Genomic DNA, 21,578 nt, shown 5'->3' with positions numbered 1-21,578 from the left:
AAAAAAAAACAAGTAAATAAAACATCTAAAAATGTTCAGTCGGCTTGCAAGAACGTTAACACTTCATGTGAAATCAAAACAAAGACAAAAAACAAAAAGAATAAAAATCTTAATCTCTTTTTTTTTGTCCTCTTTTGTTGCGTACAGTCAATTTTAGCCCGGATGAGATAGCGTTACAGCTCCAGAACAACCGTTTGCTGCTCCGGCGGATTAAACCTGGTGCGCTGAAACGGTGCTTTGGGTGTCTTAAAGGCTTTAAAGCAGGGAGAGAGGGGAAAAAAGTTTTTTTTTTTTGATGGGTAATCCAAAAAGTAGAGAGACCACACACAGAGACTAACAATGAGCCGTTGTGTCTCGAGGTTCTGTACTCGTATGTGTGTGTGTGGGCCCTCTTTTAAAAAAAAAAAAAAAATGCTAGATCTAGGTCAAGCTGTGCTGTAACACTCTCTTATTTCTTTCTTTCTTACATTTAGGATCAGTGTGCAAACCAGTACATAACTTCATTCAACTTCGGAGTGAACATTCAGAACAGAAGTGAATATTCATCAGTCGGATCATTCCAAAAAAAAACAAAAAACAAAAAAAAAAGAAAGTTTGTTCGTTTTTTCTCTAAAAAAAAGGGGGGAATTTGAGGCACATATCAACAGACGACAAAACGAAGACGAGCTGTTCCTCCCATCTGAAACGGACAAGGTTGTCCTCCGAAAAACTCTTGACGGGCGTTAAAGCTTTGCAGCAACTCGTGTATAATCCGAGCATTCCTAACGAAGAAACTGGGATTTATCACATTAGTCTTTGTGTACATTAGTCCATTGACAAAACTCAAAGGGAGTACATTCAAACTGTAACATAAGAATATATGCGTGTATACATATACATATATATATATGGGAATAAGTCTTTGCATGGCCACTTTATATCAGTTTATGGTCCAAGAATATAAAAACCATGGCTTCATGATGCTTTGATGACAAAATAAGAGGAGGGAGGGGTTATATTGGAAGTCCGTCCAACTTCCTGAAGTGTTGCTGTGTGCCACAAAAGGTTAAAAACACCAGAATTTAGTTGTTTTTTTAAAAAAAAAAAATAGGATTAACTCAAAGGAAAGCTTTTAGACCTAATTTTCACGGGAGGATGGGGTTTCACACCATCGTCTCCCCGTGGTTCCCGTTGCTCAGACGCTTGTAGAAGCTCCGCCAGGACTGCAGGGTCTTCCCGGACCAGACCCAGAAGCCGGAGGTGATGCCCACGATCATGGTCATGAGGTACTTGATCATGAACACGGTGAAGTCCGGCGTCATGTGGAAGTCGTTGCGCGGACACGGCACGGCGAAGCCCTTGCAGTTCTGCTTGTGCCAGGTGCGCTCCCACTGCTCGCGGAAGGCCTGCTCGTAGAAGTAGCAGGCGATGACGATGGTGGCCGGCACCGTGTAGAGCACGCTGAACACGCCGATGCGCACCATCAGCTTCTCCAGCTTCTCCGTCTTGGTGCCGTCGTGCTTCATGATGGTGCGGATGCGGAACAGCGAGACGAAGCCGGCCAGCAGGAAGGACGTGCCGATGAACAGGTAGACGAAGAGCGGCGCCAGCACGAAGCCGCGCAGCGCGTCCACGTTGAAGATGCCCACGAAGCACACGCCGGTCAGCACGTCGCCGTCCACCTGGCCCATGGCGAGGATGGTGATGGTCTTGATGGCCGGGACGGCCCACGCCGCCAGGTGGAAGTACTGCGAGTTGGCCTCGATGGCCTCGTGGCCCCACTTCATGCCGGCGGAGAGGAACCAGGTGAGGGAGAGGATGACCCACCAGATGGAGCTGGCCATGCCGAAGAAGTAGAGCACCATGAAGAGGATGGTGCAGCCCTCCTTCTTGGTGCCCTGCACCACGGTCCTGTAGCCTTCGCCCTTGTGGCGGTCCACGCACACCACCTTGTCCTCCAGGAAGAAGCCGGCGGCGTAGGCCACGGCCACCATGAAGTAGCAGCCGGACAGGAAGATGATGGGCCGCTCCGGGTAGCGGAACCTCCGCATGTCCACCAGGTAGGTGAGCACCGTGAACAGGGTGCTGACGCAGCACAGTATGGACCAGGTGCCGACCCACAGCCGGCCGAACTTCACCTCGTTCTTCTGGAAGTACATGATGCCGCCGTCCATGCTGGGCTCGCAGGGCGCGCCGCAGTCTTTCACCCCCATGAACTTGTAGCCCAGGTAGGGGGACACCACCAGGTGCTGCGGGCAGTGGAAGTCCCCGTCGGGGCTCGGCCCCGGGCCCGCGGGCGGCAGGGTCACGGGGTGCGGCGAGTTGGGGGAGGACGACGACACGGGGCTGTTGGGGTCCGACATGTTCTGGCCCACGCAGATCTCCCCGGCGCCGTGGACGGGGAACGCCTCGCAGCGCAGGCGCTCCGGCCACTGGAAGCCGAACTTGTTCATCAGGGCTTCGCATCCCTGCCGCGCCCGCTCACACAGCGAGCGACACGGCGGGATGGCCTGCTCCAGCACGGTGCAGACCGGCGCGTACATGGAGCAGAGGAAGAACTTCAGGTCCGCGGAGCACTGGACCTTGACGAGCGGGTAGAACTGGTGCACCTCCAGCCCGGCGTCCTCCTGGGTGGTGTGGCCCAGGAGGTTCGGCATGATGGTCTGGTTGTAGGCGATGTCGGTGCACAGCGGGATCGAGATGGGCTGGCAGAAGCCGTGGTCCGGGATGGATATGCCGCTTTCGCTGTTGAAGTGCTGGGCGGACGACAGGGAGAGCCCGCACAGCAGCCACATGATCCGCGGCAGCGCGGAGCCAGCGGTGAACCTGGCCGCCGCCATAGCTGCAGAGAGGCAGGAGGAGGAGGAGGTGGTGGAGGAGGAGGGGGGGGGGGGGGAGAAAAACTTTGATCCAAGTGGGGAGACTTAAAAACGTCCGAAAACGGCGAAAAAACACAATAATCCTCCAAGCATCCAACTTTTTAGTCCACTTCGTTTGACTTTAAGCGGCTTGCGTCGACTTTCCACCCGTAGTTCATGAAGATGAATCCAAGTAAAACGTTCGTCGTGTCATGACTTCTTAATGTTCTTTGTAAGTGACTCCAAGCAGTCCACTCTTCGCTCGCGCTCGGTGGAAAACGGCGCATCAACTCGCGTTTACGAGAGGGGGGAAAAACGAAAAAAATGTAAACCAAAACGACCCCCGGTTCCTTCGGTTATCGCTAAGTCCCAAAAGAGAAAAAAACTAAATCCGAAACGGGGGATATTTCCAGGGCTTTTCGGCTAAACTCCACGCCGAGCGTCGGCTCACACGCTGGGCGGTTGGACGTCCAGAGGCTCGATCCCCTCTCTCCGCAAGGATTCCGCCGGTTTCCAGGCGCCCATTCCATTCACCAGACACCCCCCTCCCCTCGTGCCGGGAGGGGGACGCCTTGAAACCGACTCCGTGTTTCAGCCAATCGGAGGGTTTGTTTTCCTACAGGACTCGATGTTGATTGGTCTTCATTTCCCCACCGCAGGAAAGTATGTTACAGTAATTACATTACACTGGAGACTTTTTTTAGCGAAACAATAGACCCTTTTCACAGTGACGTCATGCAACTTCCGTTCTGCGGTGAAGCAGGGTATCTTTACTTCCGCTTTCTCCGCGAGCAGTGTTTTTACATAGGGAATTCACACAGTCCCTCACCAATTTACCCAAATTTCGTTTGGGAGACGTGCACAGACTGGCACAAAAGCTTCCGGCCACACCAGCCTCCAAACTCCACAAAGATGACAAGTTCTTTGTGGAACAGTACCTTTTCGATTATGAAGGTAAGAGCTTTGTCTTCTTAGCTCTGTTGTTAGCATAGATGCTAGGATCATGGTAGCTATGCTACCAACAGGACTTTTGACATTTATTAGTTTTCTATTTCTCCATTATATTGCTACGCTAGCTTTATTGCTATATCAGCTATTCTGTTTCACAGCTTTTAGCCAATGAGTCACACCAGGGATATAGTTGATGTATAATGTTGAGCCTTTTCATACTTTGTTTTGGAACAGTGTCAATGCTGTTGGCCACTTGGTCACAGCTCTATGAATAAAAATGAGGAGCCTCATTCCCTCCCGTTTTTTTTTTTTTTTTTGTGTAGTATTTTACTGAGGTTGCAGACTTTTGCAGTATCCCTCAAAATTCCTCTGTGGGTTCAGTGTGTTTCTCAGTCTCGTCAGTAGATCTGGAGCCTCAATTAATAAAATAATTCTGCCCATTCCTGTTAAAACTGTGATAGTTTAGGACATCATAGACTGAGAAAGACGCTGTCAATAATGTTGCAAGCACACTGCATGCACACTAATAATCAGTTCACTATAGTATTTATGGATTATGCTGCTGTCGGGGCAAACCCCTTGTGTCCTATACTGTTATTTTTCAGGAACTGACCAAAAAAACATGGATTTAAAAAAACTTCAGACATCACACTTCATATATTTTAGTTATTTATTACATAGATACTTCATAGCTGTCCATTTTACCTTTTACCTGTCCTGTTTATCCTGCTGCCTTGCTCCGGTTCCCCTCTGCCTTACAGAAGAGCCTGCTGCCGAGCTCTGGTGGGTTCTCCCTCCAAGAAGTCTCTCTCCGGGCCGTCAGCTCCTGCCAACACCAACACCCTGTTCCCGTGCAGTTCTACCTCGCTGGTTACATCACCCTCCATCCCATCAAACCTTCAATAAAGACTTTCATTTTAAGTCCCTTGTGTGTGGTTCTGGGTTCATCCATGGACAAATTAGATTTAGACAACTTTATTTGTCATTATGTATGCACAGAGTGCGTACAGAACGAAATTCCGTTTGCATACAGCTTGAGAATTACAGTAAATTACAGGATAAAGTGCAGCAGTGATTTAACAGTAAACAATTGAAATGTAAACAATGCAGGAGAAAGAGACAGTGTGCGATCACAGTGTACAGGTGAGTATTTTTAAAAACCATTTGTATGTGCAGAAATTAATTAATTTCTCAGATTAATTTCCATTCATTAACAAATTGATTTTGACAGCTCTAATAAAATTTTACGTGGTGAGCCACTGAAATTATCTTGGGAATAGCTAAATAAACTTATAACTCAATTATCTTTAAGAAAGAAAGATGGAGTTTAATTTGTTAAAGACCACTTGCAGAAACATAGGTGTCCTCGGAAGAGAAGTGCTGACTGCAGGCGTAAGTGCTGCCACGAAGGATTTTAAAATTTGGCCCCTCGTCTCTTCTTATTGCCGTCACCCAATAGGCTCCAGTCTCAGCATCAGCCGGGAAGTCATGAACACTGAGATATGGAAAGTTTTTTTTGTTGTTCGAACACTGTGGGACACTGCAGTAGCGGTTTCTCTGTGATTGTGCCATGCTTGGTGGATATGATGCTGCTGAGAGATGGACACAAGGGGAGAAAAAATAGATTAACTATAATACTTTTTAAAACCTTTATTTAACCAGATAAACTCCCATTGAGATTAAGATCTCTTTTTTAAAGGCTGATCTGACTAAGAGGTCAGCAGCACATGTCATTACTAATACAGTATAATAAAAACAATTTCAGGCTTCTACTTAAAATATACAGTATTTTGCACAAAAACTAAAAAAAAGTGCATTAATATAAGTGCAAATAATATTATGAAGAAAATTCATTATAATACACAGAAAATTCAGAAACAGAAGTACTGTCCAATAGACCCACGGTAATTTTTTTTAGGAATGAACAAAAAGATTCAAATGTAATAAGATCTTTTTAATTCAGTGACTGCAATTATATATAACACCTCACCATAATCAAGTAAAGGGAACAATGTAGCAGATAAATGTCTCTTTTTTCACTCAGTGAACAAAATTTATTTCTATAATAGCAAAGCTACAGTAATCATTTTATAACATCTACATCAGATTAATGATAGGTAAAGTAAGCTAACAAGCTGCTCCATGTTAGCTTTGATCTTCATGTTACTGTCCCAATCAAAGCATCTATATAACAGCAATGATCGCTACAAATACTAAGGAAAATAAAGATAGTCAATAAGACACGTTTAATATTGTGCTCTCAGTCTTACCTAATGAAATCACGCTGATTACTGATAGGTAAAAGTTTGGTAAGGTAAGCTAACAAGCTGCTGCATGTTAGCTTTGATCTTCATGTTACTGTCCCGATCAAAGCATCTATATAACAGCAATGATCGCTACAAATACTAAGGAAAATAAAGATAGTCAATGCGACACATTGTGGTCTCAGTCTTACCTTATGAAATCGCGCTGATTATCAGTGAAACACCTCTTCACCTCCCGAATTTTCTATGTAAAAGCATGTAGCCGGAAGTAAAGATACCCTGCTCCGCTTCAAAACGGAAGTTGAGTGACGTCATGTGAAAAGGGTCTATTAAGTTTTCTTGTGGGATCTTTGCTCGTTTTAATTACGTCTTCTTCCTGCTCCTAATACACGAAGCGTGTGACTCTTGTGGTGTTTAAACACTGAAAAAAGGGGGTCATTTTGTATTTGTAATTATGAAAAGAAAAGAAAAATGAAAACAAATTCAAAATTTCTGGTCGTCCGTTTTTTTTAATAAAGAAAATAGTTAATTTCATATTTGTATTATAAAATAAAAATGAATTGTAACCACTTGTTTGTTTTGAATTTCCAATGAGAACATCCACTTACCTCAAGTACTACTTCTCCAAAAGTAAATCTTGGGATACTTACAGTTTTGTTTTAATTTTATTTCGTTCATTTAATTTTTATTGATTTCATTTTTAGTTACATTAGTGTTTTTAACTCCAACTGTTTCAGAAGAATCAGTGTTTGGTTTGTTGAATTGTAGATGTTTTAAATTTAACTACGCTTCTTAAGACATGGCAGATTTTGTTGTGTTTTCACATATTTAAAGTTTGGCAAATAACTTATATGGTCCTGGTGCAGATGTTTCCAGTCCAGTCCACTACCAGTTAGTGTCATTTCAGACATTCAGATAAAGAAGTTTCAGTTGTTCACTTTTTGTCTCTTTCTCCACTGGTTGCTTAACTGTATTTAAATATAAACTGAATACCATAACGGGATATTCCAACCTTTCAGCTAAAAACCCCTTAGGACTTCTTGATCTCAAACTGTTGTCTTGGCATTTGTCGCTCATGCAACAGACAAATTCTTTATTCACTTATTAAATATGGTTAAATGTTTAATACTATTTTGTTCTTTCATGTTTTTATGTATTTTTAAAAAACCCAAAGCTTCTTCTTTTTCTGCTTGAATGATTGAATTGTTTATTTTAACCAAAATGTCCAAAGAAAAAGGTGAAGAGTTTCTAAAACCACGATGAATCTATTCCTAAAGATGAATTTTGAATTGAGTAGAAAATCTGACTCTTTTCAATCACATTCCAAAGGCAAGGCTTGTGTTTTTGCATTTGTTACCCAAAACCTTAATTCCCCGGCCATGTTCTCTGACCATTAAAGACACTTTGGACTGTTTCAGTTTGCCGCTGCAAAGCTGACCGCTCTTTATGCCCACAGCCGGTGCACAGAGCCTCTCACTGTGTCAGGGACATGTAAACACAGCTACACAGTGAGTAAACCATAGCAGAAAAAAAGAAACCCAAATACATTCTAGCATCTTAAGCTGCAAATATGAACAGGTACCTCATGCGGTCGTGTGCTTAAGTGTTTCATTGCAAACAATCAAGCGCAGCTCTCTAACCGTTTCATCATTGTGGGAATTGAGAGCAACAACAGCCAAAAGCAGCTGTAATTTACTGTGGCACCGTGATCAATCAGACCAAAGGCCGACCCAATGTGGGAGGGGAAAGGGGGTGGGGGATTGCATGGTGGCCCCTGCTGCATTTGGTGCATTTCTGCCCTGAGTGGGATAAAAGGAGGTGGGGGTTTGGGCTGCTGAGGGGGGAAGGGACAGGAAGAAGAGAAAGGTCAAAGAGGGCAGGGGGAGAAGGAAAAGGAGTAGGAGGAGAGGTTCAGCCAAAAGGACAAGTCAGGAGATTTTCTGCTCTCAATTTGGCCAAAATACCGTCCATGTATAAAAGTTATTCAGATATTTTCCTGTGTTACAGCTTATGAAACCAAGAAAATTAGGTCTAATTTTCATCCATTTTCTGCAAGGAGTAGTTTTTTCCCCCCGCAATGTAACATATTTAACAAATCACAGCTGAAGAGGGCTTCTCATTGTGCCCTACCCACAGCTCAAAAGATGACAGCATTAACATTTTAACATAAAATGCAACAAAATACAGTCCTCCTGTTTTGTCAGCATTGATTTATCATTGTATTTTCACTGAGCCTTAAAAAAATGGGGGATTGATCCGCTCCATTCATTTGAATTTCGCATCTACAATCGCAGCGTTGTGTTGTGTAAGAACCGTGCTTCTAATCTTATCACACCCAGCAGTACATCTTAATTTTCTGCTCAGCGCTTCTGTTTGCTGAGCTGATCACGGCTGTATAACAATTAAGGGCTTGCCGTTGGAGAGGGTATTGAGCTGAAGGGTCCCTGTTCCAATGGGATTTCTCAGCAGAGGATTTCTCAAACATCTTCTGATGTGTACCAGCTTTCCCACAGCATGATACTGCCACCACTTTTTTCTAACCATGAGGACAGCGTTTTCAGCGTGATGTGCAATGGTAGTTTTTCACCACATATAGGACTTTGCATGTAGGCTAAAAAGTTACATTTTCTATCTTTTCTTTTCATATTTCTGTGGTGCTTTGTGTTGGTCTATTCCACAAAATCTAAATAAATACAGCAAAGCCCGTGCAAGATCACAAAATGTGAAAAAAGTCCAAGATGTATGAATATTGTATCTGTGAGAGAATAACAGGCACCCAGCAGCACTTCATAATTTCTTATGTTAAGAAGATTTAATACGTGTAGGCGCATGCATTAACCTTCATGCTATAAGACTGGATGGAACAAAGGAAAACTTGGTGAAGTTACAGTGGATAGGGATTTGTGTTTTTTCAGATGTATGCTGCATGATTTGCCAGTTAATAATTAGTAACAGAGTTGAAGATTTTGAATTTCTTGAAGCAATGCTCCAGTCGATGAGTTTTGAGATGATCTCTAGCAATTCATTTCAAAGTATATTCATTGCAAAAAATATATTATGAATGCAGTTATTATGAGAACTAGAAATAAGAGTCATTCAACCTTTAAGTCCTTGTGATGGACCTGGTGCCTAGTGTCCTTAACAAAGCTTGAATGAACGCATGAAACAAATGAAATATACATCTATTTCAACTATAGATGTATATTTACTATTCAGTTATGAAGAATCTGTTGTTTTATATTTAAAATAGGAAGTGACTTAATTGCACTTAACAATTAACATTGTTTACTGAGCTGCCATTCATCCTTCACCTGGTTTCTATGTCACGATTTCATCTCTGCAGTATTAAGGCTCCTTGGTTTCGTTCCCTCTTTGCTGGTTTCTGCTGTTACTCCTGCTCTGGTTCCTGTTTTTTTCCCCTTACTCTGTAAGTTTATCAGTTCCTTTTATTAAATTCTTCCTCCGTCATTTGTCTGCCGATGTGCTGTTGGCCTAACAGGACATCGGGTCATCGTGAACAAACTACACGCATGACAAATTCAGCATTTGGAAGGAAGTTAAACCCCAAACTGGTTGTCTGGCGAGCCTCTTTCATACTAGTACATTTGTGTGTTATTTTAGCAATTTTAGGTGAGAATAAAAGTGGAGGTGTTAAAGTTTGTTCTTCTTGAATTAATTGTTAAAATTCATAAACTTCTATGTCCAAATAGATTAACACAAAGATCGCTGCAGGGTGACCTAATTTTTTCCATACGCTTGAGGTTTATGTCATTACTATTCCCTCCTATCAATTTCCCTATCGATAAGGTTCCCATGTTGTAACCATACAGCAAATATGGAGGTCCTAAATCTCCTGCAGGAAAGTCTGGGAACCCTTAACATAAACTAGACTGCAGCTGCAGCTTGAACATTGTCCAACTTGAAATGCATCAATTTCCTGGATATTATAAACAGTTGCTTTAAGCTGTGGTATTTATTAAGAGCATACAATGTAAACCTATGTCAAACCAAAACCATGTTCCCAATCATCTTAACCATTAAAGCTTTTCTGTGAAAAACTATGTTTATGCAGGGCACAAATGTTTTGCTTTAGGAATCGGCCGCTGTCTTTTACAGCAATTGGTTATAATTTAAGTCCGTAATGCGATGATTTGTTGGAGCTCGGTGATAAATGAAGACAAATCGGCCGCTTTAAGCGCCATTCTACATGCAGAGACATGAGCTTTGTCCAAACACAGACTTTTGGCCACCAAGCGAGCAGTTGCAGCAGAGATTGTTGAGCTTCTGTCCTTGCCTCTTTCTCCCTTTCTGCGGCGCGAAACCCAGCAGTTAGCAGCCACACGGGTCATATGGGACGCACTCCATCACGTCTAACTATAGCTGTTTGTTTGTGTCCGCGCATATGTTTGTGGATAGTGTCTACAGCGGTCAAGCAGCTGTGGGTCTCCAGACAGTCGGTCACTGTTTGCTCTCAAGTCTGCAGCAGCGGGAAGAGAGAGCTAGAGAGAGAAAAGGAAAAGGGGGAAAACTAAATTGGTTAGGCCAACAAGTACGTTTGAAGCTGAGCACAACGACATGCACAAAGCCAAAAAGGATTTTGATGGTTTGGACTGTGCTTTTGCTGCACTGGAGTGTGACCACGATGTGAAGTATTTGAGCTGCCATGTGAAACCCAACACTGAACAACTATTTAAATGTTGAGCTGATGTGGAAAAACACAGTTTTGTTTGGTTAGGGAGATTTTCAGCTTACAGGACATGTTGGCTCACCAAGTTGGTCTAACCAGAGTCTTAAGTGTTTCTGACAAACACTCTCACCGTTGATGATTCAGGAGTAAAATGTGTGATTATGACTGCAACGGCGCAGCTAACGTTTCGGATCCCGGTGCTTTGTGGAGCTGCAGTTATAGTTGTTATATGAAAAGAGTAAATTGTGTTTAAGGGGTTCATTGCTGTAAACATGAAGTCATACAGTGCATGTGTGTGTGTGTGTGTGTGTGTGTGAAGTCTGTGGGTGTGGTACAAAAACATCATTCTGGGGAAGTTTATACATTTTTGGCTCTATAAAACTGCTAGCCCCTCTGGCTTTCTTATCAGATGTAAGACTTTGCTTGGGAAATTTTAATGCTCACTATGCACATTTTGGCACTTATCTCGGCCAACTGTTGAACTGAAGCTAAAATAAATAACGATCTTAGTGATCATGAGCTATTGTGCATTACAACATCCCTTTACCACTTTTTGCCACATTACAACCACAATATTCAACGCATTTTCTTAAGATTTTAGGTGATAAACGTATTAAGTAGCACATAATAGTGAACTAGAAGAAAACCCAAAACCCTGACACATGGCTTCAAATTGCATTAGAGAAACACATCTGTGCCATAACTGCGGTGTGCGCCTGCTTTCAGAAGACACCTGAATAGACAATTTGTCTGACATTTACTTGCAGGGTAAATGCAACTGTTTTTGTGAAGGCTTCAGAGATTTCTTATGAAAAATACATGAACGAACATCATTAATAAGATGCCTTTGTATATTCTCATTCATCCGAGGAATGGCAACTACAACAGGCTTAAATCCAAGGGAACTGGACTGTGAATATGTTTCAACACCTATCCTGGAGGCTCACAGTTGAGCAACCTGGAGTTTGGGAGCTGCTGTTTTTAAGCACATGGAGGCCCATCCTCCTAGGAATCTTCCAAGTCAGATGCAAATACACGACCTGGCTGTCCCTCCCCCATGTCATTAGAGTCTATTGTTTGGTGTGAGTTGCTTGTTCACCTAAATCCTGATTATATCAGTCTATGTTTAGGCATAGTGTTTTTTTTAGTTCTTTTGTTTTAAAACACAAAGTTTTTAAAAACATACCTGACATGTTTTGACGGCATACTTCCGTCTTCATCAGAGGTGTCATCAGCTTCTTTGGAATGTGCCTTAATGCCGGGTTATAGATCTTGGAAAGCTGAAACCACAACCCTCCCCCTCGGTTCAGTGTTGGTTTCTCTCTTTTGACAAAGATGACTTTCTTTACCCCTCTTTTGAACCATCTGTCTTCCCTGTCTAAAATCTGAACATCATTGTCATAAAAAGTGTGTCTTTTGCTTTTGTGGTGCAAGAGGACTGCAGATTCTTGCCCAAGCTGCTTAAGTTTTCCGGTGCTGCACCATGCCGTTTTTTATTAAATGTTCTGCAGTCGTTTTGTTTCTCCAATCGTAGAGGTCAGACCAGTCCTCACTGCAATGGACAGCATAGAGAACACTGCTCAACTTTTGTTTGGGTCTTTGGTTCTTAGGATGAACCAATCTTTTTCTGTGAACGTCATGTTCGAATTTCACCGGTAATTTGTATTTTGAGGAGATTATCTCAGAGACTCCTGCCTGAAATGGAATGACAGTGTTTTTATGACTCTCCACCTTCTCCTCTGTGTTAGAAGCTGTGCTGTTTTCTCTGCAGGTTTTTTTGGCCGACTTTGCAAAGGCTCAGTTTAGATAACCACATGCTGATGAAGACCAAGGAACACAGCACACAGGTCAGGGATGAAGACGTGGACAGATTTAAAACAAGCTTAGGCTATGAAACTGTATGTAGCCATAAAAATGATAATTTAAAGTTGGCCACAAGTGAAATAGTAGACACATGAATTTTGGAAGGAACGCAGTCCCAAAGGCATGGTTATAATTCAATTGAATTAAATGTTATTTATGTGGCGCCAATTCACAACACATGTCATCTCAAGACGCTTTACAACGTGAAATTCAATCAAATCATCTAGGCAGATTGGTCAAAAAGTTCTCTATCTAAGGAAACCCAGTAGATGGCATCAAGTCTTGACAAGCAGCATTCCCTCCTCCTGAAAGAGCGTAGAGCCACAGGGGACAATCGTCTGCATTGTCCATGGCTTTGCAGCAATCCCTCATACTGAGCATGCATGAAGCGACAGTGGAGAGGAAAACTCCCCTTTAACAGGGAGGGAAACCTTCAGCAGAACCAGGCTGAGTATAAACGGTCATCTGCCTCGACCGACGGGGGGTTAGAGACACAGAAGCACACATTGATCCAGGAATCTTTTCTGTTATATGGTAATAGTGGATGATCTGTCTCCCCTGGATGATATCACAGCTAACAGAATGCCAGTCAAGGTGTACCTACTATGAAGAGAAAAATGACAGAGAACTAAAAGTTAAAAGTTGAAATAACAACAAAAAATGCAAAACAGTAGGAGAACTCAGCAGAGAGAGAAAAATAGACCCTGATGTCCTCCAGCAGCCTAAGCCTATAGCAGCATAACTATAAAGATAGCTCAGAGTAACGTGAGCCACTCTAATTATAAGCTTTATCAAAAAGGAAAGTTTTAACATTAGTCTTAAAAGTAGACAGGGTGTCTGCCTCACGGACCAAAACTGGGAGTTGGTTCCACAGGAGAGGAGCCTGATAGCTAAAGGATCTGCCTCCCATTCTACTTTTAGAGACTCTAGGAACCACCAGCAGACCTGCAGTCTGAGAACAAAGTGCTCTGTTAGGAACATACGGGGTAATCAGAGCTCTGATATATGATGGAGCTTGATTAGGGCTTTAAATGTGAGAAGGAGCATTTTAAATTATATTCTTGTTGATTTTCATCAGGACTCTTGCTGCAGCATTTTTGGATCAACTGAAGACTTCAAACTGTAAGTAATAAATGCACAGACTAGTTTTTCAGCATCATTCCTGGACAGAATATTTGTAATTTTGGCAATATTACAGAGGTAAAAAAAAATGAAACCTGTATAATATGGGATTTAAGTGGCATGTCCTGGTCAAAAATAACATCAAAGTTTTGTTTTTTTACTTTATTACCAGAGGCCAATTTAATCCCATCCAGATTAAGTGATTAATTAAGAAGTTTCTTTAAAGACTCTGGTCCAAAGATTACAACTTCTGTCTTATCAGAATTTAAAAGCAGGGAATTTAAAATTATCCAGGTTTTGATGTCATCCAGACATGCCTGTAGTCGAAGTAACTGATTGGTTTCATCAAGATTTATGGATAAATACAGCTGAGTGTCATCAGCATAACAGTAGAAATTAATCTCATGCTGTCTGATAATTTTACCAATCAGAATCATATATGTATGTATATATATATATATATATATATATATATATATATATATATATATATATATATATATATATATATATATATATAGTAAAGAGAATTGGTCCAAGGACTGAACCCTGTGGTACTCGAAAGCTGACCCTAGAGTTTGAACAAGATTTATCATTAACATGAACAAACTGGAATCTGTCAGAAAGATAAGATTTAAGACAACCTAATGCTTTCCCCTTAATCCCTACAGTGTGTTCAAGTCTTTCTAGGAGGATATTGTGATCAACTGTATCAAATGCAGCACTGAGATCTAACAGGACAAGTACAGACACAAGTCCATTATCTGAGGCCATGAGAATATCATTAGTGACCTTCACCAGAGCTGTTTTGTTGCTATGATGAGCTCTGAAGCCTGACTGAAACTCTTCAAATAGGTCATTACTTTGTAAATCTTCACATACTTGATTAACATTAGGATAATGTAGTTGGGAGGAGAGTATCAGTTGATGGGAAGATGGGTGGAGCTAAATAATAAGTCATCCTACAAAAAAACTGTTTGAGGCTGCAAGAGATTTGCAATTAACAGATAATTTTACCTTCCAGCAGAGAAATGACTAAGAATGTAGCCAGTCGGGCACCGCACATGAAATGCAGCGTGCAGCTGGAAGATTGTAGCTTAAATAAACCACCCACATCATTATTGTATCCTCAATATATCCCACAGAGTATTGGAAAGATCCCATAAGAAGCAGCAGCAGCCCTCAAGTTGACTGAACTAGCTTTCATGCATTGCTTCATTCATGCGTACAAATGGCCAATTGGACGTCCAGGCATTAAGAATCAGTGGCAAGCCTTTAAAAAATTGCCTCAGAAATGCTCCATTCATAATAAGGGAGATTGAGCAAATTTGGCAAAAACAATGACCGAAAATGTCAGTATTTGGATTTGCAAAGCTGGTAGAAACATCCCACAGAAAACTTTGACTTTGGTTGTAACAAAACATGGTTCCACAAAGTATTGACCAAGCAGGTTAAATACAAATGTACACCAAACTAATAACTAATTACATGACTTTTAAAGACAGTTGGTGGCACTAGATTTTATTTAGGGGTGTCGTATTAAAAAAGAGTGTAAATACTGTGTACTCTGTGTTGATCTATGAAAAAAACAAATACAGTGAAGTTTGTGGCTGTGACAAAATGTAAAAAAAAAAAAAACGTTCACAGGGCATGAATACTTTGCAAGAAGATATGCAATATCTGAATCCACATTTTCACACATGGCTTTCACCACATCTGCAGAAAAGAGCCAAAAGTCCATATAAGTGCAAATGTTGCAGTGTGACATTTCAATGTGTAACTAAATTAAAAGCTTTTCCATTTTCTGAAACACTCAAAACGGTTAAAAACATATGTTGCAGTTACAGCTCCAGGCGAAAAACTCTGGCTATAAAGATGAACCACATTGAAGCAGCAGTCATGGTAACTATATGGTACGAAACAGAAATAGATCACACAGCTGAAGGGGTTCTTCTGCGCTATAACATGGTGGAAACAGACATGTTTGCATGTGAAGTTTGAAAGCCCGGTCCAAAAGGTGTAACGTTCAAAACTATTTGACTTTGAATTTGATTCCACATTTTGAGTTGTCTCTGGCCTATAGCTTCCTTGTGTGGCTGTGAATGTGTTACGGGTAGATATGTGTATAAATGGCAAGCCAGAGGTATGTGTGGGACATGCTGTTGAGCCGTGGGGGGAGGGGAGTTCCCTGTAAGAAGTCAGCAGAGACGGCAAGAGAGAGAGGAATGTGGGCAGCTGGTTTGTGTCTGTCATTGCAACACAGAGAGCCTACAGTACTGAACTACATACACACACACGGTGATGAAAGAGCGATTTATTTGGACCTACAGAGTGTGCGTTTGGTCTGGTAGGGCAGGCTACAGGAAATTCAGAGGCCGATATCTCAACCACTTGGAAAAGAAGCCCAGATTGCATGGATATACTTTATATTAGATAAAGAAATACAATGTTTGCAATAAGGAAATAAGACGCAGTCCAGTTAAATGTAGTCAGTTAGGAGGACGAAGGGATAGATGAGCCATTGTTATGCAAATTAGCTTTGGTCATCCCAAATCTTACAGCTATAGTACCTAAACTTTAAAAACAAGACACTGGTGGTGACTTGCAACCCTGACTATTGATTATTAAAGTACAAATATTCTGATAAGTCAAACAGGTGTGTGTCATTTTACCCCTTTGTCATGTTGTGCTTCCACAGGTTTGTTCCTTTTATATAGCCAAAAATGACAAAGGAGCGGTCTGCCACAGGCCTTTGTGTACAGACCAAGTCATACTTGCCTTGGAGTCACTAAGAGCTGGTGCCCATCTCGGGCATTCATTAAAGGAGTGATGAGCAATAATTTATTATTTTAGATACAAAGAGCTAAAAATAGTTTTGTGAAGAACTTCTCCCGTCTCTTGGTTACAAATCTGGACCGGCTGCGCATGCGCGTACAGTAGGTCCATAAGAACAGCTGCCACTCAGGGCTTATAATAATGCCCATAAAATGCCACCGCCAGAGCAGCATAGGAGCAAAATGGCGGAGAGTGCGTCCACCGGATCGAAACGTTCATGTGAAGACAATCAGGATCCATTATTACCACAAAGAAACAACGGTCTTTGGCAAAGAAGTTGTCAGATAGGAAAAGAGACAAAATGAGGATTAACATTGGCCTTGCATTTCCAAGGTGGAGAGCACTACTAGAACAAAAGCAGCTCCAGTTTGACCCGGAGCTTGTCACACATCTTGTTTTGGTCTACAGACAGTGCTCAACAGCTCACTAGTGGTGAAATTTTGCTTATAGTTCCTCCGAGAGGTGGGATACACCCTGGACAGGTCACCAGTCCTTCACAGAGGAACCCAGAGACACGCAACCACACATACTCCCATGTAAGGGCGATTTGGAAAGATTGATCAAGCTAATAATCATGTGTTGGGACTGTGGGAGCAGGAGTACTTGGAGAGAACCCACACATAGATGGGGAAAACATGAAAACACCATATAGAAAAACCACAAGCCAGGATTCAAATCCAGGACACTCTTGCAGCTCAGAGCATGGCGCACAGTTAATTTAAATTATACATAATATGTAAACGATAATGCATCAAGACATTTGACTATCAGCAGAAATAAACTGATACACAATGGTCAAAGACAAAACATTTTTTATAGGTTTGAAATGGAAGGAAGTTGAGACAAGACATTGATTTGGATCCCAAATAAACACGCAAAAACTGACAAAACAAAGAGCCTAAACGACTGTGTCATTTTGGGTGCTTGTCATGTCACCACTTCACAATTTTGGTTTATTTGTACCCGCCTTAAGGTCTGGTTATTTTGATCATTTTCTACAATCTACTTAAATAGTAGTATTTTAATTTAAATGGACACCAAAATATAAACGAGAAAGAAAGGAAGAGACAAAAATGAGGCAAAACATTAAAAGGGAAGAAAGAGGACAAGATAACGTCCTCGGAGTCTGCTTCTACAACTGCAGAAATAGATATAAAAAGAACAGCAAGACTAACCAAAAAAAGGTATCACAGGTACGAAGAATCGACATCTTTGATAACATCACTGAAAAACATGCAGTATTGTTTAATACAAGATGAATTTAATGACATGCAGATCTAACTATAAGGCTTATTTGTAAAGTGTATCTGTAAGCACCCGAATCCAAGCACCTGTGGGTGTTTGTGAGAGTGCACTTGTGTATATATAAGATTTATCCATAAGAAAAATGCTCAGTAGTGAGGAGCCAAAGCCCTTTCCCCCAGAGCGCCGAGGCAAACACAGGGAAGACCAGAACCCCAGACTTCCTATGATCTTTAAAAATCTATTTTCTTTTCAAATTTGGCCTTCATCCATTTGCAAATATGCTAAAGAAACTGACGTCCAATGGTTAACATACATGGGGGAATAATGGTTTGTTTGCAGGTATGAAATGGAAGAAGGCTGATGGTAGTTAAATATGGGCCACGATCTTTACAGTATTTTAATTCATTCATCATTACCAGTTTTATTTGTTGGAACAATAATGGTTGGTCAAATGATGACCTGTGAACCATTTGTCTTTGATGCACCAGGCATCAAAGACAAAGGATGGATAGATGGGAATATTGCTTCCGTCTTCCCATAGATTGTTTATATTAAAAAAAACTATTTAAAAAACAAAAAACATGTAATCATATTCTTTTTATGCTTGAACAACCCAACCCAAAGCATGGGGATAATTTCCTGAAATAAACCCCCTAACTTCTTACCTGACTCCGCCAGATAGATTTGCTCCGCATATCCATCTGGAAACCTTCCGTTGAAGTAATTTTGGGAAGGGGCGAAAATACTGGTTAGCTGATTGGCCTATGTTGGTGATAGACGGGCCAAATAAACCAATCAGATTCGTCGTCGCTCTGTTACGAGCGACGACGAAAACACAACCACAAGCCAAGCTACTCTTGCTGTTGCAGGTAAAGGCTCGTTAGCTCAGCAAAGAAATACTCTGTAATTCCGATAAAACTTGCTCGATAGCCACGCTAACGCTAGTTTCATCGGCTGAAGCCGCCATGTTCTTTAGACTGAACTGTCGCGCTTCTCGTTGCGTCACACCTCAACCCGCCTCAAAGCCAACGCTGATTGGACGTTCGTTTGGTGAACGGCTCCAAATTTTCTTCAACGGAGAGTAGCCAGACTGATCTGCGAGTGAAACCTTGAAAGCTCGCGAGATCAGGATGGTCTCACGAGGCTACCTAACTTCATCCTTAACAAAATTTCTCTTTTAATGAAGTTATTGGTAAATGGAGATGTACAACACATTATTACATCAAAAAATAGTAGTAATTCTCCTAAATAAATGAAGAAAAGCCTCAAAACCCATTGTTTCCTGCTCTTTTAAACAATAGTATCCATGTGCAAGCTGGATGATTTGTTCTGATCCCAACTTTGGTCCAGTTATTCTGTTCTCTGATATTTGAACCACCACCGCTGTTAATAAAGTACTCTAATATCGCTGGCCCTTTCTGTCTCGTCCTGCTTGCACACAGGTGTTACACTTCTGACAGCTGTTTATAATTTCACATTATTATGTACAGCTGCTCCCATTAGGATCTCGTGAAAGCTTCCAGTTGGCAGCAAATGGCTCCGCGTTCTCAGACTTGGATGGATCCATTTTGTAAACCTATTCCTTTTTCACACCATGCGTTTTTTGTTTTGAACAATGCTTTTGTGACATATGTAACACGACTTAAACAAGGCAAATAAATCCTTTCCCATTGTTTGCAGACATGTATTTACTTTACAATGTATACAAAGAGCTGAGGTCTCGCCTACTAACTCCCTGCCTCCCGGGGGGGGGGGGGCGTCCCTTTAAAATATGACTGTGAAACCGGATGGCATTACCTTCAGGCTGTAATCTGGGGGGGAAAATGATAATTAAGACTTCTGGGAAATTTTCTTCAATTTTGACTTTACAAAAGGAGTCAGGCTGACACAACAAGGCAGAAAAAGTGGATTTCAGATGTCTTTTTAAGGGCCTTAATGTTAGACGTACACAGCATTTATATATAGCTATTTCTAGATATATTGATATATGAAAATTTTTATTTTTATTTTTAAATGTTGTGGGGGTAAAGGGCTTTCTAGTAAAGGCCTAAACCCATGAATACCTCATACTCTGTCTCTTGTATTAAGAACGCAGACGTTAACAAGCCTTTCTATCCCGTGTATTTGTTTAGATTCAAATTTTGGAAAACCTGAATTGCTTTTCACATCAGTGAGGTGCTGCCCTACCCAACGCTGGTAAGCTGCAGCACCTTGAACAACATCAGCTCAGGAATTTTTACAATGCTTTCCCCCCAACATTTGCTGGGAAACATTCCTCAAAGCGCAAATGCCAGCTTCATGGTAATGCTGTGGAGACGCAAAGACAGCCATAAAATCCACATCCAAAACTATTTTATCTTTCAGCCATGAGAATATATGCAGTATCCATCTTCTGGATGTTAAAATATTTTTGCCTTTGACCTTAAGTTAGCTGGCCATCAAACTAAACTGCGACGAAATAGACTTTTTGGCTGCTTACATGGCTAAACATCATGCTGACAACGTGTCGAAGCACATTCATCAGATTGAGGTGATTACTTGGTCCACTAGTGCAGGTCCTAAAGTTAACCTGCTTTTAGGCTTGAGAGCAGAAACTTGTCATTGATCCTGCAGCACAGAGCTCTGATATTGATACCGTCTGCCAGATGGCAAGGAGGCAAACAGTTTGTGCTCTGGGTAGCATAGATCACTTTGGACCTTCCACACTGACAACATGTGTGGCAGGAAGTTGACAACTATCTGTCTTCTGGTTGTGGACAGAGCTGTAAAACCAGTTGCGTGTTTTTCTTAGAATATCCCTTGAAGCTTTTTTGTTTTTTTGTCCTGTTTAAACCACAAATGTATCTTAGTTGAATTTAATATAATTAACCAACCCAAAGGAGTGCATATGTAAAGTGGAAGAGAAATGGTTTTGATAATATCTAAGAAGTACAAAAATATATACTTGATTGATCCTTTAATTAAAATTACTGCTGCCTCCTTGAAGTATGTTTCTACCACCTTTGCACAGATAGAGACTGAAACGTTTTGCTTAATCCTTTTTCCAAAGCAGATATTCTCAGTCACTCTGAATGGAGTCTTTTTCTTTTAATATTGCTGTTATGTGCTTGGTTTTATGTGATTGGTATCTGCACAACAAATTGTCCCTTGGGGATAGTAAAGTTTACCTTTAGAACAGCAGTTTTCAACCATTGCCTTTAGATTTAGAACTGAATTAGGAGGACTGGGCTTTGACTAGGCCATCTAAACCTTTCTATTTGCCTGTGCAAGTTCTCCATTACCCGGGTCATTGCAACAGCAAACAGGCTTAAGTTGGAGGAAACCGGACCTTCGTTCAGTTCTTTCAGAAAACGTTTCGACACCCATCCAGGAGTCTTTGTCAGCTCTGGTGAGTCGCACCTGAGCAACCCTTCTATTGTATCTCTTTGTATTCTATTCTATTCTTCAAACCCTTCTATTGTATCTCTGGCTGTATGGATAGGGTCGTCTTCCTGCTTTGAAGGTGACTATCCACCCCAGTCACACGTTTTATCTTTATCTGTTATTTTAGTTGTCACTGCAACATACATACCGGTGAAGTTTCTCTTCTTCGTTTACCAACGCGTGGCATTCGGAGCGGTCTGGGATTCAAACCGGGGAACTTGTGCCCTTACCAGGACGCAGGCGCCCCTCCTCTAACCAGTTGTCCTCCACTCTGTTTTTAATGCTTTCGTCGTTTTTAAATCGATGTAAATACAAGTCTGATTAAAAAGGAAGAGCACTTTATATGCAGCT

The 21,578-nt window shown here is 41.5% G+C and overlaps 1 protein-coding gene across 1 annotated transcript; it reads right to left on the bottom strand.

Annotated features, from left to right (window-relative positions):
- Positions 1-282: 282 nt before the first annotated feature.
- Positions 283-3,328, bottom strand: LOC105921929 (frizzled-7-A). Its single transcript, XM_012857803.3, has one exon. The coding sequence runs from the start codon at positions 2,817-2,819 to the stop codon at positions 1,143-1,145; it is 1,677 nt and encodes a 558-aa protein (XP_012713257.1). The 5' UTR covers positions 2,820-3,328; the 3' UTR covers positions 283-1,142.
- Between the last annotated feature and the right edge of the window lie 18,250 nt (positions 3,329-21,578).

The sequence above is a fragment of the Fundulus heteroclitus genome, chromosome 7 (assembly GCF_011125445.2).
Source record: "Fundulus heteroclitus isolate FHET01 chromosome 7, MU-UCD_Fhet_4.1, whole genome shotgun sequence".
In the NCBI taxonomy this organism is placed as follows: Eukaryota; Metazoa; Chordata; class Actinopteri; order Cyprinodontiformes; family Fundulidae; genus Fundulus; species Fundulus heteroclitus.
This window is presented reverse-complemented; position numbering and strand designations above follow the sequence as displayed.